Consider the following 18,813-nt stretch of genomic DNA (forward strand, 5'->3'; position numbering starts at 1 on the left):
CACAAACACTTCATTTACTGCACATTTTTTCATTTACTGCACATTAATGATTCATAAAGCCATAAACACATATGAGCTAATACTGTGAGATCCTATAGCTATGGTGCTGTTTTATATATACATACATTTATTTTCTTCATTCGTTTTGTGTTTTCTTTATCAGTACATACAAACATGTAGAACATAAAAACCAGCACATATCTGAATTTGAATAATTGAGTCGTGAATGGGGATTCAGCTCACTTTCGTCCCATCTGTCACTTTCGACTGCACGTTAATGAGTCATGTAGCTGTATACACATATGAGCTCAAGCTGGGAGATAATAGAGATAAATATATTGTAGCAATTTATACTCTATGTACGTTCAGATGTTGACCCGAGTGTACTGCGTCTCTTCCTCATCATCATCGCCGTCTCCGTTCCCTCTGTCAGGACTCGGCTTTGCCCTGAACATCACTTGTGAGTAGTTGACGTCCACTTCTTCTTCGCTGGTGTCCGTTTCGTTGTTGTACTCTGGAGTCTTGGCAGCTCGGGCTCCTCTGAGGTTCTCGTAGTCCTCCTTTTGTGTTTGTTCCGCCTAGGAGGATTGTAGAGATTATTCAGCAGATTGATGTGCCTCAAGAGAAAGTATTGTTAGTCTAAATAGTAACATAACGTCAATGCTGTTAAGATACTTTGATACAACACTGCTTAGAACAGGATGGCAACCTGACCTCAACAATTTAGGCACATTTGTTTTGATGTCTTTACAAGCAGTAGGTACCATCGACTTTAAGACCGATTGCTGTTTTTGTACTCAAGTATACAGTTCCTTCCTTCCTGACACCAGATGTGGACTTTGCGGTACATCTAACTGTACTTTTCAAGGAATACGCTTGCTTATGGATTGCTTTTCTGACTAAATTGTACCTGATACTATACAACCTCATTCCAAAGGTGTAATCCTGCTGTGACAGAATGGGATTCACTGGTCACTGACCTTATTACGAGGTTTCGGCTTGGACACTTTGGCGTACACAACGTCCTCACACTCTTTTGGAATCTGTGCATTCCTTAAAAAAACCAAACAAATATTGTGAAAGTGGCAATGCAGTCATTTCTTTCCAGTTCCGTCCTAACATATAAAACATCTTTATTTTTTTTTACCTGCACTTGACCCCAAAGTGTAGGGAGGCGTACTTGACATCATCATCCTCTATGTCTCCATACTGCTGTCTGATTGGCTGTCCTGGTGGCAAATTCACAGTAGAGTAAATGGCGTTGACATTGGAGGCAGACCTGTGGAAAAATAATGGAAAAGATGTTGAATCTTGATTATATTTGGCTTTCCTGCTCTTACAGAATAAACAAATTCCCTGATCATATCTGCGGTTTATGATGTGTCTGAAGGTATTTTCCCTTTGCCCTCTGCCCCACAATGATTCTTCTGTCCTGGGGGGTCAGTGTGTGGTGCTGCGGTCTTACGGTTTGTCTGCTTGACGTCTGCAGGGTCCGGGCTGAGGGCCGCATAGATGTTCTGGCAGAAGATCATCTCTGCTTCTGAAGGGTTCCGTCCTGCCAGATTCACTCAGATTCCCTCCAGGGGTGCCGCCCTGCGAACCCTGAATGGGCACACACACACACACACACACACACACACACACACACACACACACACACACAAGCTCCATGTTGTTATTTTCTACTAAACGCAATTATTAGCCATTGGTCTGAAAATGTGTTTACCAAAAAGCCAAAGTATCTGCAGCAGGGTTGTGGGTTCAGACGTCCTTGTTGAATTGATTTGTTTCTCCTGCGCCTGAACAGATTAGCAGACAATTCACTGATTCAGCTCCTGTTTGAATTGTTTTAAGTTCAAAGTCACATTCGTTTTTTTTCATACCTGTACACAAGACAAATGGATGAAACCACAAGCAGAGCGATAAGGGTCATAATGATGGCGGGTAGAGCCTGTACAAATCCTCCTGTGGACAGAGAAAGAAAAGAAAGACAAGAAGAGAGAGAGAAATCATAATATGTCAATAATATCTCGCTCTGACTCCAGTGGTGGACTAAGCACCCGGACAATCACAGACCTTTGCTGTGTGATATGGAGCTATACAAAATTTGGTCTGCATGATCATTTAAATGCAACATCTATGCTGGCTGGCCTATATGACAATGTTCTTACTTTTTAATCCAATAGTCCCAAACTGACCTGCATGATCAAAGTGGTAGAGTGAAGCTTTGAATGCACTCACGGTGAAGAAACAGCTGGACTCTCTCAGAGCGCTTCTGGCCCAGTCGATTTGTCGAGATGCAGTAGTAACTTCCCGGCTCGTCTGAGCGGATTGTTTGGTTCTGATGGACCGACACCAACTGGTCCTCGCTTTCACCTTCCGTAACTCTGTACCAATGATAACTGCTGACCGGGGGGAAGCTGTGACTGCTGCAGCTCAGAGTCACTGACTCCGTCCCGTCCGGCTCTGTGTTTGTGCTCTTCATGATCTCTGTGTGTTTAGGAGAATCTAAGCAGGAAGAAATGAGGACAAATGGACTTCATACAAAATGATTTGACTTGAAATGCTGCTTTATGAGAGGAATTTTCAAAGTTGCACAATTTATTAACATCAAAAACAGCACATGTACAGATTTCCATCTTATTTCCATTCATGGATCTCTTTTGATCTTTGCCAAGCTTTCATTAAAAAGAAGATGATCATGGTCGTGTGTATCAGACAGAAGTTAAACTGAAATCTCATCATTTTGTAGTAAACACTGACTGTATCAACGTTCATGATCTCTATTTATCCACATTTTCATACTCACACTGAACTTTGACCTCTTCCTGCTGTGATTTCTCACTTCCTAAGTCATTGGTGGCTGTGCAGCTGTACAGCCCACCGTCAGACAGACTGACTGACGAGATAGCAAAGGTGTTTCCCCTCCAGACGGTTTCATCTTTCCCACCACTCGTCTTGGTCCAGGTGACTGAAGTCTTAGATGGGTTGGACTCAGAGCTGCATTCCAGACGGAGTGTTTGGTTTTCTTTCACGTTGAGACCAGGCTGAGCTTTCACCTTGACGTTTTTGGGACGATCTGCATGTAGCAGACATAAGTTGCAAGATAAAGTACATGAAGATCACTCAGACTGGGTCTGACAGGAATGACTAGATTAATAACTGATATTTAAACGAAGAAGATCACTCACATTTCACCACAAGCTCCTGTTTAGTGCTCGTGCTCGAACCTTCACTGTTGATGGCGTCACAAGTGTAAACGCCTGCTTCAGCTGAAGTTGCATTAAAAGTGTGATGGAGTTCATTGGGAGGGAAATCACTGGAACGAGCAACTGTAACACGGTGCAGATTGTAGGAGTGTATCAGGGTAAGAGTGGACGGTGGGAAGCTCTCCACAGTGCAGACGACTGTGATGAGCTGCACCTCTGTGACCTCAGTAACCATAGTGAGCTTCAGTCTGGTTGGTGGATCTGTGGAGAGGAAGAAGGTGTGCAGGTCATTACCAGCCTCTTATCATTTGTGTTAGAAGATGCCTTCATACAGTTTTCTTATTTCTACGATAACATCCTCATAAAACAACGTGCAAAATATGAACAATAAATTACAGCAGAATCAAACCTGAGATGGATTTGATTCTTTTACATTTACATTGCAAGTTGCAGCCTTGTGACTCCTCATAGTGTGTGGATGCTTTCAGTTCACAAGCACATCTTGTTATTTGGCTACATTTTCAATTTGATTGTTTTATGTATTACAGTAAAATGATGAATGGCTTGCATACACCAGCTCAATGTAATGATTTATATAAATGTACTTTACTACCTAGTTTACTTGAATCTACCTCAGAGAGGAAGTCATGCAAATACTTACAAAGAACTTTAATAAGCAAAGGTTCACTTTTCTCTCCTGTGTTTATGCTGTTGGTGGCTCTGCACGTGTAATTTCCATCATGTCTCCTTTCCACAGGGGACAACCACAGTGTGGAGTGGGTATAGGAGTCTAACTGCTCTTGTGTATTGTTGTAGTACCAAGAGTATCTGTGGGCTGCAGGATATGCATCAGCATTACAGACCAGTCCAACACGGCCCCCAAGTTGCACTCTGGGGTTTGATCCTTCAGTGGAAATGTGAGATTTTCTTGGGCCGTCTGGGGAAAAGGAAGCGAAAAAAGGATTCAGCACATTTTCAGTGATAATGCAGCAAAACTACTGCTCAACACTTGGAGGCCAAGCTGGTTTCCTCTGACCTGCAGTGTGAAGCTGCTTTCAGCACTGCTGGGATTTTTGGAAGTCAGACCCTCCAATTACACCCCTCACATTTTTATGACACAATCTAAAGAAGATGCAGACGGGACTGTGAGACGTGAAACTCACATTGAACTTTAATTTGCAGCGGCTGTGATCTTCCAGTTCCAACCCGGTTAGTTGCTTCACATGTGTAGGGGCCGCGGTCCTCTGGCTTGATGTTGTCAACAGAAAGTGTCTGTGTCCAACCAATAGATTGCCAATTTTTTAAGAAACGGTATGAGTGGGGTTCTGGGTTGCTTCTCTTCACATGACACTCTAATGTAACTCTATCGCCTTCTTTAAGAGCAGAGGTCAATGGAGTCGTCTGTATTTCCACATCGGGAAGATCTGAGAAGGAAGATTTTAATGTTACTCCAGTTATTATTATTAATTTATCCACAGTGCTAATTATCTAAGAGGTATATGAATTACATAAGAAAGAGGGTTACAGCTGTAATGATCAGGAGTTTGTGGGGGAGGCAGTAGCTCAGTGGGTAGAGCTTCCGCTTGGGAACTGGAGGGTCGCCGGTTCGAGTCCCTGCCAAGGTGCCCCTGAGCAAGGCACCGAAAAACCCTCAATTGCTCCCCCCTCTGCGTAGGGTGGTAATGTAATGTAAGTCGCTTTGGATAAAAGCGTCTGCCAAATGCTCGTAATGTAATGTAATGAATTTCATAGAAACACGATAAGCATAAATAATTCATTTGTTTGTTGTTAACAAACAGAAGTTCTTACATTTCACATCAACAGTGAGTGGGTTTGATTCATCTACCCTCCAAGTGTTTGTAGCTTTACACCTGTATGTTCCACTGTGTGAAGCTCTGATTGATGGGATTCTCCACACTGGTGATTGATACACTTCCTGATCATCCTTATACCAGCTCAGAGTGGGATAACTGTACCAACTGGTGGAGCAAGTGAGAGTTACAGTTTGTCCCTCGGTGATGTCACTCGAGCTTATTTTAGCCCGCGTGTGTTCGGGCGCGTCTGAGTCAACAGAGAAGAGGAAGTGAACACAAGTGAGAACAGGCTCATTTGCATATAGACGCAATTCAAGTGCAAAGAAATGAAGGTAGAGTGTAAAACACTTGTTCAGTGGTTCTCAAACTGTGATATTCATCCTGACAGTGGCAATTGGTGCGCCACCTATTGGTATGAAAGGTGACAGGAAATGTGTCCTGAGAATATTTTCAATGTAAAATCTACAATTATGGCAAATTAGTGACAAATAAGTTCTATAGGTTTAACTTTTATTCCATTGAAGAATTGTGTTGTGTTCAGTTGTGTCCTGTACACACACACGCTAATAAGCTTCTTATTATTTTCAGTACATCTGTCTGTTCCAGCTTTATATTTAAATGTTTGCACATTTTGTGAAATATTTTTCGAGGTACATTTAAATGGTCTAAATGTTAAAATGTTAAAAAAGATTCATAAACTTGCCTTCAACTGAGAGGAGCAAGGTGGTTGGCGACCACTTGTACGTTCCTTTAATATATCGTAACATGTATTCTCCACTGTCTGTTGCCTTCAGGCTACAAATCCTGATGTTGCATTTGGATGAATCCTTGAGTTTCCAGCTTGTAGGGCCGAGGTACGTCACTCTGTCTGTAAAGTCTGAGCTGACAGTCGGGTCTGATGGGTCTTTACTGTAAATGTTGGTGCCTGTATAATGTGAACCATGCCATACTGGATCCTTTATCCAAAACAACTGTGCATTGTCAGACTCAAAATGGCGTGTGATTGTACATCTAATTTCAATACATGACCCCACTTTGCCTGTTATACTTCTGTCCTCTATTCTGATGGGGGGGATGAAAGACTGAGAGCAACCTGTAGTAATGAAAACACAAACGGATCAGTCAGATGCAGTAACTAAGCACCACTAAAATAAATCACATAGTAATTCAGACAGAAGAGTGAAAAGTCTACTTACTTATTGTTAGTCTGAAAGCCACCAACCAGCTGATTGTCCAAACATTCATTTTAGGAATTATATGTAAACCTGCAGCTGGAGATTTAAACACAAATGTTGTATTAGTGTATACATGCAGGTATTTACATCATAATCATCATATTACTTCTACCTGCAGAGACGTATGACTGTGATGGTGTTGTGTTCATTTCTTTATGTCGTGCAGCAAACTGATGCTCTGCTGTCAGCTGAGCTCTTCTCTGACTGGGAGATTTATTTACCTTTAAATATCTTTTTTGAGATAGAAATGTTTCTACAGTGTTTATCTTACTCTTTTCTGCTTCACCAGTCATGAATTTAAAGCAAACACATCACACACACACACCCTGAGATGTCTAAAGAACTGTCTAGAACTGTGTCCCTGACAGTAAACAAGCATTTGTTTTGTGTATTTGACCCCATCACCAATTCAAATGTAATATTCTACAAATGTATCTCTGTTTTTTAAGGCTCCATCAGCACATGCATAGATATGGTAAAACTCCACAACTTTAGCTTGATTACACAACTTTCTAACACGGAATATTAACATTTTATCTCAGAAAACATCTCAGTCTGACCTCAGAGACGACATCTGTGCAGTCTGCAGCTCTCATTGCTACTAAAGTGAGATTATGATTGAAAAAGGAAGTTCATCACATTGACTCTCCGAGAAACAGTTTGCATGTCCGATCATGCAAGTGACAGATCACAGCCCTTTACACTGCGTAACCAGGGTTTTCCCAGCCATTCTAGTTTAGGTGTTAACGTACAAGAAATACATACACACACACACCAAAACTTAAATTGAATCCTTGGTTAAATTAAAAGTAAAAGATACACCTTCATTTATTTCAGTACAATATTTTGTTATAAGTGACAACAGAAGTTTACTGTAGGACACTTCAGTCTTCACTGTGCTGTAAGTGAATAAACTCACTTCCTCTATTCAGTAGTTTTGCTCAGATGCACTGCAGTTTGTTGTACACTCACAAACTTCCTCCTTAAATATGCAACAACCTTTCATACTTTTCAAAGACATAAATGAAAGTGAAAATGTTTTCGAATGAACGGTGTATATTTCTTTCGTTGTGCTGAGGAGTGAAGCAGAGTCAAACAGAGGAGACATCACACCATGAAACCTCACTTCTCCTCCCCCAAAGCAGCAGTCACCATCTTCTCTGCATCAGATGCCATTTCATCGATGGCACCATTTAATGCGGCCAGCATGGCAGTGAAGGAGCGGCTAGCATAGCGAGCGTGTCTGGGCATGGCCATCTCTACCAGTCTGGACGATACCGTGGGCAAGTCCTTTTCTGCCGCTGCCAGCCGCCTCTTCACCTCCCCTTTGGTGACCTCACATGACAGCACACATGTCCGCAGGGCTTTAAGTCTTGAGGCTTCGGTGCCTCGTCGTCGGGCCAAGCGCTCCACTGATTCATTATCTAAGCACAGTGATATCTGTGCTTTGGTCAGGATCCGAACCGCCACACTGCAATCTATCATGGAGGCCACCAGGGGGACTGGGATAGCCGACACCCCACCAGAGAGAGAGGCCGCTGCCCATACTAATGCTTTGAATGCCTCCTTTTTCTGGGTGACCAGGGTGGAGGTGAGCGTCGGCAGAGCGAGGAGAAGGGCGTTTGCTCTGATCTCCGGCAGGTCTGTGCTCAAGTCCTCAAGCAGGCCTGGGAAGTCCAACTTTTCCAAGGTGGAAGCTCTCACCAGGTAGACTTTGGGTTGTGCAACACCCTCTGAAGTCAGTATTTCCAGAATGACTTTCCTTTTGGCCTCTAGGCTCTTTTTGGTGTCTTTCGCCGAGGCAAACAGAACGAAGTATACACCTTCTCGTTGTTGCGAACGGGCTTCCAGGAACACCTCCACACTGTTGTGTTGGGGCGTCTGAGAGAAAGTCATGAACACTGCGTTGTAGCGGGGAAACTTGACTCTGTCCATGTAAGCCTCTGGTCCAAAAGGAGAGGTGGAGGGGACAGGGGGCAAATCCCACAAGCGGAAGTCAGGATGTTTAGGATTTGGGTATCCTGCCACTTCCTCTGGAGCATCGGGGCATTCAGCCAGACACGCCCCCTCATCGCCAGAACTGAGACCACGGAGGGAATTGATAAAAGTGGCCTTTTCTGCTCCACGGTCCCCGACCACCGCTAAGTTGATCCTGCTGATCAGGAGGTCCTCAACTGCGTCCTTAACATCTGATAATTTGTTGTTGTCAATAGACGCCTTAAGGCTCTCCAGGAGGTTTAAGCCTCTGAGAACATCGGCCATCTCTGTGGAAAGATGAAGATCGTTTGCAGGTCATTCATATGCCAACATTAATAAATTAATCCATATTAGGGGGGATTGTGATTCTATAGACAGACAAAAAGGAAAAACCTGAAGAAGAAACCCCTCATGAACCCCTCATACTGTATAAAAGCCCTTTAATTTGACTCCCTTAGCAGTTCTCACCCCAGTTTGAGCTCACGTCTATCTAGTAAATGTTGACTTTTTGGTGATCCAGCATTTTAAATGTAGCAGCAGTATGAAACATCCTCACCTGTACGCTTGGAAGAGAAGTTACTCTGTAGTTGAGGCGTCTGTTCCCAGTGGCCGAATACTGCTTCTTCTGCAGCTTTAAAGAACCGACGGGATCAGGTTGATCCATTTAAGTCGTCCATCCAGGAGTGGAACATTCTAATCCTGTAAACTCAGCCTTAATCCCAAATGAGTGTTAGCACATATCTGACTGTATACTTCTGCTCATACATGCAGAGGACCCAGATACACACTTGGTTACATTGAAGGGGACACAGTATGGTTTCTATTTCTATGATGTCATATAGTTATAGATGTTCTATGTTGGCAAAGTTCACTTCGATAGAGCTGGCAAATCAGAAGTGTGCTGGCTGGGTTTTCACTCAGTGAGTAGAATTGTGTCTTGAGCAGAATAAGGCATAAAAACGTTTTTTTAATTTAGCCCCTAAATGTAAATCTGTATGTTCACTTTAAATGTCACTATTAAGAAACATGTCCCACTGTTTGCTAATGTTTGCAATGATGATGATGATGATGATGATGATGATGATGATGTGAGATTCTTCTGTGAACAGTTTCAGAAAATTGTTTTTTATTTGTTTAATCGCTGTTCAACTCCAGATGTCATCCAGTAATGTAGAGAAAAGAAAACATTACACACACAAAAGGCAGTACCTGCATAGAGTTTGTTTCATTTCCATAACTTTCATTTACTGTCGATGAAAGTTGCTATGAATTCTGAGTTTCAAACCAAGGCCAAGTGACAAAGAGGAACAAACATAATGGTGAGAAAGGACCGAATGTGCAGTAGACAAGTGACTGTTTGACAGCCGGCCACAGAGCCGCGCCTTCCTCTCTGTGAGAATGCAAAACCACTGCTGGTTGCTTTGAGGTCTGGACACAACTTTTGACTCACATCCTCATTCTCATCAACGCGCCCATTTCCGGCATCTGTTTGATAACATCTATTCAAGCTTGTGTAATTCTTAATGTACAATTAAACTTCCTCTGGTGACTCTGATGTGTTTCATGTAACAACTCTAGCTATCCTAACAAGTATTTACTTTACCTTTCTTCCAGTACATAAGACAGTAAAACTATCAGTTCTTACGAAGCAAAATAAATATTTTCAATTTCACATCAAATAGAAAGTGTTGGCTGTTTTATTTCATTTATAAACATTTTTTTTACAAACATGGCAAAAATCTGTGTCAATTCAGTCCGCTTCAGCAAAAGCCTTTGTAAGTGTTTTATGTCTCTAGATACATAATGACATGATGGAGGTTAGATTACAGCAAGTCAAAACAATGTGGTTTATATGCTTCATACATAGAATTACTTTATTCCACTGTAACTTGTATATTTTTGGTTTACTATAACTATTTACAACAGAGCTGACCAAGGCCTCCACCTGTGGCGTCTCTTCAACTCTCACCAGGTTGAATTTGGTTCTAAAAACCGACAGTTTCCTCATAAAAACTTTGGACATTTTTGTTATTTACAGGTCTGAATGCAAGTAGACACATCAGAGTAAAACTTGACCCTCAGACGACTCATCCAATCACATCAGGTCACAAAATAACATCCATAATGCATCAGTCCTCACCGATATTATCCTTCACATTAGGATACACTGGCCTCTCCTCATCTTCATCCTCCTCTGGCTTACAATCCTTCATCTCCTCATCCTCCTCTATCATTATCTCATCTTCCTCCTCCTCTTCAGCATCCAATACTTGACCTTGCTCTCCCTCGCCACTGGGTTGGATCTGGTTTGTCTTGATTTCAGCATATTCCGACTCCGTAGCTTCCTGCTTCATTGCTGCTTCACTGGGACTCTCCCTCTTCAACAGTGAAAATTCAATGGCGGCGTACTCCACATCGTTTGGTCTGCTGTCACTGTCTGCTCCGCCTTCATCTGCTTCCTCCTTGTGTATCTGATTGTTTTCTGCTCCTTGGTCATCATTTATCTGTGAGAACATTGAAATAACATTCGTTTGTGCTGCAAACGCAAAAGGACTTTACTGGGCTGTTCATGTCTTCTGGATGTGTGGGACTCAATATTTTGAATTTTTTTTTTCTACATGATTGTGGTCATTTGGAATATTTTAACAGTGATGAATCTTTATATTTCTTTGGAAAATAAGAGTTAAGAGTTAGTTTCCAGCACATTTTTACTGTTTTCAGGCAAATAATTACCTGCTGCAGAAATAAGTGAACGTCTTTTGGTTACACAGGGATACTGAATCCAGATGAAAATTAGAAATGTATTCATTTCAAAAGGAAATGTGGGTATTTATCATTGAAAATCTATAACAACTGAAAACAGACTTTAGCTCTGATGAGTCAATTAGTTACTGAAATGATATAACAGAACATACCAGTCGATTGTCTTCACTGGTCACCAACTCCAGGGTCCCTGCCAGATTTACGGTGCTCTTCTGTTTTTTCCTGGGAAAAGAAACATTGTTGTCAGGTACATGTGAGAGTTATCACACAGTAAAGCGAGCCTGACGTGAGACTGAACATGAGACTGAACATACCTGCGACAAATCTTCGCCAAACAGCAGATGGCAGCTCCAAGCAGGGCACCAGAGAAAAATGCAATAACCACTTCCATCTTTATAAGTGTTCTTAAAAGGCCTTTGAGCACATCTAGAGTAAAGAGGAGAAATGATTAAAATAAGCAATTATTGCCTCTTTTTTGTTTGTATTTAATGTCTACAGTTGAGCATTTACCCTCTTGTCCCAAGTTGTCTTTGATTATGTTGAGATTCCTTTTTACTCCCCCGAATTTATTTCTGCTGACACATTCAGCAGTGGCGTTGCTGCCGTCCTTTACAGGCACGATGATGGTGCTGTTCACTGTGAGGCTGTACTCAGTGGTGATGGCTGTGTGGTTCTCAAACAGCGGCCATGTGATGGAGGGTAAAGGAACGCCCTCACTGATGCACACACAGGTCAGGAGCTCCGACCGAAGCACACACACCGACACGTTTAGAATGTTTGGATAAGCTGTGGACACACCAGAAGAAGAATCACTGCTCAACTAGAAAACCGCTCATAATGCAGCTGTGAGGTTTTAAAGATTGATATAGAATATGAATGTATACATATTTTATTTACTCACACATCAGTCTTATGTCAGCCGTTTCCATCATGGTTTTGTTCAGGTGTTTTGCTGTACAGATATATCTTCCAGAATCTGCTGCTGTCACATTAAAGATCACGAGCGTTGCCCTGGTAACGCCGTTTTGCATCTCAGGATTGGTTTGGTTTTCCAGGTTTCGACTGCCGTCAGGTTTGGTCCACGTGACATATGGGCTTGAAACAGATGGAGGAAAGCTGTGGACGCTGCAGGTCAGATTCAGAACGTCGCCCACTTCAACAGCACATTTCCCACTGATTTCTGGTTTGGTCATGTCTGTGAGATAAATGTTGGGGGAAATTATTTTCTGTTCATGCACACATCAAAGACTCGCCAGCCTTAAAAAATAAAAAAATGAAAATGTGAAGCACTTTTGACAGGAACAACTTTGCTGTCGTCACTTCAGTTTGCTCACTGTCTTGCAGCTATTTAATCAGGAAGCAGCTGGATTTGATCAGAGGAAGTTGGTGACTGTTTCATTAACATTTATTTTGTATGTTTTGAAGATGCAAATCATGGAAACAGATTTTGTTAATAATATTATTACAATAATTATAATACACAGTGTATATTATATGATGTAAAGCGTTCTATTTGGATTAATATCATTATATACGCTTTGCAGACTTGCAAAACATGTATATGCTGCCACCTACTGGGTTTGAGTCGCCTTCACTTCACCTTATATGTCACTAAAAGTTACATGTTTACATGATGACATAACCTCTTAAGAAGTCTCATGCCTGACACAGCTGGACAATCAGGATGTGGCAGGCTTTTGGGGATTGGGGTTTAAAGAGACAGGACAGAGAATCATGTTTTCACTCAGTGTGCACAGTGGTTCTGCAGTGAATGAGAGTGAAGATATTTGTGGATTAAGAAGAGCACAACAAAGTTTGAAATAAAAAATTAAATAATTTTTTTTTTAAGATGCTCAGTATTTAAAATTAATTTCTTTTCTTAATTCTTAATTAGGTCTATACCTAAAAATATTCAAAAGCAGTTTCTGTGTATGCACATGGACTAATGTTAGTTTACGATTTAAAAAGAAAAATGTAAAGGAAAAGCATTACTTACAGCTCACATTGAGCGTCAGCGTCTCCTCTGTCGTCACGCCACCCTTGAATTTGACCTTACATGTGACCTCTGTACCGTGGTGTTTGACTGTGGGGCTGAAGGTCAAAGTAGAGCTGTGCCTCTGTGTGACACGAGTCAGATTCTTGGTGGTGTAGTCAATGGATTTCCTTGCGACATAGGAGGTGTTCTGTCCTTTCTCTCTCCACATCCAGGTGATGTTGGGAGCAGATCCAGAGCAGCGGCCTGGAGCTGTGCAGGTCAGCGTGGTATTCTGCCCTTCTATCAATGCAGGAACCATCAGCGTGGGCTTCTGGGTCAAATCTAAGGGAGGAAGACATAAACAAAGAGCATATGTAGGACTAAGTCCAGGTCCTAAATGGTGAGCAGTTCTTAATTACATTTTGTGTTCTAGATCAGGGGTCTTCAACGTTTTTCAGGCCAAGGAACCCCAAACTGACTGAGAGATGGAGCAGGGACCCCGACTATATATATTGTGTAAAATTGTGTTTTATATCAAACTGGGCCTAGTGCCATGTATAAACATAGCTACCCTGTTGTGCATTCAATTCTAAGCTATTCAGTGACGTGCAGTGAGATTAGTGGCTGGGGAGGCACTGACTCTTACAAAATCAGATTTACATATGTATGAATTCAACAGAGAGAAATGCGCTCTCTCAAATGCGACAAATTCAACCACATCTAGATGATGTGGTTGAATTTACCCCAAACTTGCAGTAAATGATTCTAGTGCCATCTAGATGATGTGTTTGAAATTCTAATTCTAATCTAGCTCTTTCCTTCCTTCCGACAAAAATGACCCATTTGGTCCATGGTTACTATGAAGTGCCATAGATGATACCATTGCAGCCTGGATGCTGTGTCTGAAATTTTTGCTCTCTCACTCCTTCCTTGTCCAAGATATGGGCTTTTCAAATTTTCTCTAGTTTTACAAAAGATGACCGCGAGGTCAACTTTTTCAGAATTGTTTCATTGTTCCCCAAATTCACACAAATTGATGCCATTAAAGCCTGGAGGCTGTGTCTGAAACTTCAAGCCCATATCTTCGACAAGGAAGAAGCTGGAGAGCTAAAATTTCAGACACAGCACCCAGGCTGCAATGGCACCCCCTGTTGAAGACCTCTGTTCTAGATAATACCAGGAGTGGAAAATTAGTCAAACAAATTAAAGAATAAAAGTGTTCCAACTTGTTCATATATTCAATTGCAAACCAATGCACTGAACATTATCGAGCATGTGTACTTGTCATGTTACTTGATACCTTTGATGGAGATATTTGCCTCATGCTGGATTTTTGACTGAAGCTTCATACTATTCAGTCTAAGTTGATATGATCCAGAGTCCGAGGTGATGAGGTCATTGATGATGATGCTGCAGTTCCTCTGAGTCAAGTTGGGCTCCAGTAGTGACACTCGTCGTAAAAAACCCCAATGAACTTTTGAGGCGTTTTTAGAGTGGAATATGATATCCTTACTACAATTTTTTTTTGTTATTTTAAGCCAAACTGCAGAATGAAGAGCAGTGATGTTGACATCATCTGTAATAATGCACGGCACAACAGCACAGAGACCAGCCTCAGCCGTTATTTCTCCTTCTGTTTGTACAAAGACATTACAAAGAAGATGGGCAGATTTATTGTGATGCAAGTAATGATGATTATTAATGACTATTATCCATAAAATCCCACAGCACTGAACAAATGCCAGCTGCCATAATGAGCTTTGAAAGTGCCTGTGCACACTGAATAAAAACAGGTTGTTTTGTTTTACTGTTACAGTTACAACATCAATAAAGTACAGAAGTAAAGGCAAAGTTTGAGTTTTGCAACTTTATCACAATATTTATCACATTAGGTATTCCCTACTATATTACAGAATAAAGTACTCGCACATTTGGAGCATGACAAAGGAAACATACTAAGAGTTATATGACATTACCTGTGGCAGTGTTGTTGCCTCTCACAGAGAAGAGCAGAGTCGCCCAGATGAGAACAAACATCCTGAATCGATGCTCCAGTGAGCCTGAACAGAACCAGAATCAAACACACCTTAAAGTGCTACAAACATGCAGGAACATTTATTTCACAGTTTACTGCGTATAGTTTCTGTTTCAGTCACATGATTCAAATATGAATAGTTACGAACTTGGGTGGTTCTTAACATACATGCATGTATACAGGGAGAGTTAGAGAGGAAGGAATTCACTAATAATAAAAGATTAAAAATACATTCACAGCTGTAAATGTAGATTTGTACCTCTTTGTGTCTCCCTGCGTTTCCTCGTCTTCACAGTTTGACCCTGAACTGACTCTTCCTCCTGGCACTTCTGTACTTCTTCTTCTCTCTTTATGCTGCAGCGAGGTTCCAGGAAGTTTACTCTGCTCGCTGCATTACGGCTTCTCTCCAGACAATCACACGTTCACACAATTCTTACCAGGTGATTATATATGTAGATAATAAAATAAAATGATCAAATGATTGGGGAAAATGTAACTTGATCACTGAATCTTATTGTTATTGTCTTTTAAAATCCATGGTGATGTAATGGCCGTGATGTTGTGTGAAAGTCTCAGAAAAGGGAAGTATCATTGTGGTGAAAATGAAGTAGGGGACTTTTCAGATTTTGCATAACTGTGCAATATAATTCTGCACTAACTTACATTGATGGTGAAATTGCAGAAATTTTACACAAACTTGTCATTTGTTTAACACACTTGAAGACACTTATTGTAAGTCGCTTTGGATAAAAGCGTCTGCTAAATGATCGTAATGTAATGTAATGTAATGTTTACTGGAAGCTATACTGAAACTACCTGCATTTATCCTGTTCTTCAATTCTTACAGCATTTTTGAGTAGTTTTGCAATTCCACAAGCTAAGCAAAGCCCCTGTAGGGATCTCTCCCTCATTTGGCCTTATATGGCATTACATTCTGCATCTCTGCCAACTTCCTGTTTGTGTTTAGCTGCAAGATTTGCAGTATCTAATTTAAGTCAGTAAGGCATTCGTGAGTCAGAAAGGAAATCGGTTCATTATTAGAACTTAATATGGCTGCATATTGCATTGGGAGAAACTTAATTGAACTCAATTGTAACTTTTACCTGTTTTATTCTGTTTTATCCTGTTTTTATTTTCTTGAATTGTTTCTGTTTTTAATTGTATATGGATATTCGCTGGCCCCCCCACTGGACACTTGACCTTCCATCACTCACACTCCAGAGCCAGAGTCTTGGAGTCACAGTGGCAGTTGCACAGGTGGGGGTGGGAATGTTCCTCACAATATGTCTTTGCATTAATAATCAAACATTTACATTTTGCATTGTTTCATTTTTTATTTATGTTTACATGGAAGTGAAGACAGATGAATTTGCTTGAGGCATGAAAGTGTTTAAAATAAAAAAGCAAGCAAACTAGATTGTTGCAGAAAACCTACTGTCATTAAGTAATAACAGCGCTTAACAAAACCCTGATCTGAATTATTGTGTCAATTTAATAGAAAAACCTCTCGATAATATTTATGATAACAACAAAGTAGAGGACAAACAAATTTGCTTTACAACACACTGTGACAAAAGATTAGCTAAGACAGATTTCATAATTTTACATTGTATGCCCCATGTTTACAAAAAAATAAAACCCCCATGAGGCGTTCAAATACAGTAACGGTTGTTGACTTTGTCCATAATGACAATTTAAGAAAGCAGGCCAGCAAATCCAACCCTCCATCATAACACTGACAGAACAATGTCTTAATAAAAGGCAGATACGGGTCAGAAGGGCTGCGTTTGGATGCACAGAGAACGGTTCTCTTAACTGTACTGATTATAAACGTAAAGTAAATAATAAACAAGGTAAAAGCGCTAGCACTAACAGGGGTGTTACCCTGGTATTTCCTCATTTACATGTCGGGGAAAACTATTCTTAAAACACACCGTCAGGCAAAAATGAAGACCTCATTTAGTCTGACGGTAAGTTTCAGAGGCATGAAATTTGAGGGATGATGTAATTAGCTTGTTAGTGATCAATGAATCTGACATCTAAGCCCAGGCAGTTGATTAATCAGTTTATTTAAATCCTAAATTTGCGTCTGATGTCGTGGCACTAAGCCTCTTACTCAAGCCTCAACACCTTCGCTATACTTCTCTCTCACAGACACACACACACACACACACACACACACACACACACACACACACACACACACACACACACAGTTTGTGGGTCTTAAACATGCAGCAGCTCATTAACGTGCCGCTTGCGTTGGATTTTACCTGAACGAGTATGCAAATGCTACACCAGTGTACCGATAAACATAAAGAAAGCTTTAGGCATGAGCTTAAGTAATGGAGGGGATTTTTTAGTAAAAGTTAGAGTGATTTCTCATGACTCTTCCCCACAGAGTTTGTCCAATAACAGGCTTCTCCTCTGCATGTAAACATAGCCACAAATATACTGTGAAATGCATGATTTGTTTTGATGTACTGTACTGTAATTTAGACATTGGGGCCGTTCTCTAAACTCATATTAAGACATTGTTCAGAGGGTGAATCCCAATACAACCATAGAACAGCCATGCAGGGTATTTACATACTGGCATCCCTATAGATATACATCTTATTAATATATTATTTAAAAATCATTACCTAGTTAGACCGTTAGTGGGCTTTGATATTACATCATGTACTGAGCAAATGTCTCTGAATAGCACAACCTACTGGCTAGTCAGTGTCACTTTTTCTCATACAAACATCCGATGCAACACTGTGAGAATAAATCATCAACTTACAAACACAAAGTGATGCTCTGCCCCTCCCTTAAAGACCCCAGTAATCAATGTCCTGTGATCCTTCAGCACTATTTGAATACACACGCATACACATACACATTGTCTCAAACAGATATACGTTGGCCAGTCACGCAAATATGTTGTGGTCTACTCCTGTATTTCTAAGAAATTTTCTGAAATCTCAACACATTCTATAGTAAATTGGAAAATGAATCGGCCGTGACATTTTTTGGCAATGGACGTTTCATGACAAATATCGAATTTCTGTCTTATTTTCTTTTCATACACAAGTGAGGGTGACAATTTCTAAACACTTAGATTTATGATGAATGACTACAGAGTCACAGCACACACTAGCCCTGATGCAGGACTGTCAAACTATGTGTCAAGGTCCTGCATTAGTCATCTAGAGAGTTCCAGAGGTTTCAGACACTTTGCACTGAGGAAGTTCTTTTTACGGAAGGCTGTTGACAATGCAAACCCACTGGAGGCCAGCCAAAACTCCTCCAGAAATCATCAATCAATCATCGTCATCATCATCATCACATCCATGTCAGGGTGTGTAAAGTCCAAAATTTCTAACATAAATATTTTTCTTCTTCTTCATCAGACCTTATTAGGCACAACAATACATCTAACAGGATTTAACCTTTGCCTTTCTTGTTCCATCACTGCTGTTCTTCTTCACATCAAGGTCTTCTTTGTGTTTGCGGCATCCAGAACTTCTGTATTCTGTATGCTTGCTGGTTATTTATGAATACGGCATCGTTATCTGTATTAATGCGATGTAGCTTCCAAAAACCAGTGACAGTGCTGAGTGCAAGGCTAAATTCTGCTTAGATTATGTTGAATTTAATGGAAGTTGCGTTTTTGATTATTTTAAACATCTTGATGAGAAGTTCAACTGACTTCATGTGAGTTTGTATTTTCAGCTTCATTAGCTCAAAGTGTCTAAAATATGTTCAACTCAACTTGAGGGCCAATTTATGGCCAGGACACATAGTGTGATGGTCCTAC

The 18,813-nt window shown here is 40.9% G+C and overlaps 3 protein-coding genes across 6 annotated transcripts; all 3 read right to left on the reverse strand.

The window, feature by feature from the left end:
• On the reverse strand, positions 1–6,911 carry LOC142999145 (B-cell receptor CD22-like). 3 transcript variants are annotated; one of them, XM_076148581.1, is made up of 15 exons: positions 6,819–6,910; positions 6,220–6,294; positions 5,727–6,116; positions 5,019–5,270; positions 4,373–4,633; positions 3,871–4,146; positions 3,192–3,470; positions 2,810–3,079; positions 2,242–2,508; positions 1,884–1,965; positions 1,727–1,799; positions 1,466–1,602; positions 1,148–1,279; positions 981–1,053; positions 1–578 (listed from the first exon to the last, which is right to left on the reverse strand). In XM_076148581.1, the coding sequence occupies exons 2-15, from the start codon at positions 6,266–6,268 to the stop codon at positions 366–368; spliced, it is 2,754 nt and encodes a 917-aa protein (XP_076004696.1). In that variant the 5' UTR covers positions 6,269–6,294; positions 6,819–6,910; the 3' UTR covers positions 1–365. The 3 variants fall into 3 exon arrangements, 2 of the variants coding, with proteins under 2 accessions (XP_076004696.1, XP_076004697.1); XM_076148582.1 differs by lacking the exon at positions 4,373–4,633 and having other exon boundaries at positions 4–578; positions 6,819–6,909; XR_012963271.1 differs by lacking the exons at positions 1–578; positions 981–1,053; positions 1,727–1,799 and having other exon boundaries at positions 1,152–1,279; positions 6,819–6,911.
• Positions 6,912–7,321: 410 nt separating this feature from the next.
• Positions 7,322–8,520, reverse strand: irgq2 (immunity-related GTPase family, q2). The gene has a single exon (XM_076148406.1). The coding sequence runs from the start codon at positions 8,518–8,520 to the stop codon at positions 7,381–7,383; it is 1,140 nt and encodes a 379-aa protein (XP_076004521.1). The 3' UTR covers positions 7,322–7,380.
• A 1,396-nt stretch (positions 8,521–9,916) lies between these two features.
• Positions 9,917–15,686, reverse strand: LOC142999140 (sialic acid-binding Ig-like lectin 5). Of its 2 annotated transcripts, XM_076148575.1 has the most exons (9): positions 15,268–15,686; positions 14,950–15,033; positions 14,274–14,606; positions 12,995–13,315; positions 11,900–12,193; positions 11,509–11,784; positions 11,313–11,424; positions 11,151–11,220; positions 9,917–10,739 (listed from the first exon to the last, which is right to left on the reverse strand). In XM_076148575.1, exons 2-9 carry the CDS (start codon positions 15,008–15,010, stop codon positions 10,365–10,367), a joined length of 1,842 nt encoding a protein of 613 aa, XP_076004690.1. In that variant the 5' UTR covers positions 15,011–15,033; positions 15,268–15,686; the 3' UTR covers positions 9,917–10,364. The 2 variants fall into 2 exon arrangements, with proteins under 2 accessions (XP_076004690.1, XP_076004692.1); XM_076148577.1 differs by lacking the exon at positions 14,274–14,606 and having other exon boundaries at positions 15,268–15,668.
• Between the last annotated feature and the right edge of the window lie 3,127 nt (positions 15,687–18,813).

The sequence above is a fragment of the Genypterus blacodes genome, unplaced genomic scaffold, assembly GCF_046128005.1.
Source record: "Genypterus blacodes isolate CSIRO-AG114 ecotype Tasmania unplaced genomic scaffold, CSIRO-AGI_Gbla_v1 ptg000040l_1, whole genome shotgun sequence".
NCBI lineage: Eukaryota > Metazoa > Chordata > Actinopteri > Ophidiiformes > Ophidiidae > Genypterus > Genypterus blacodes.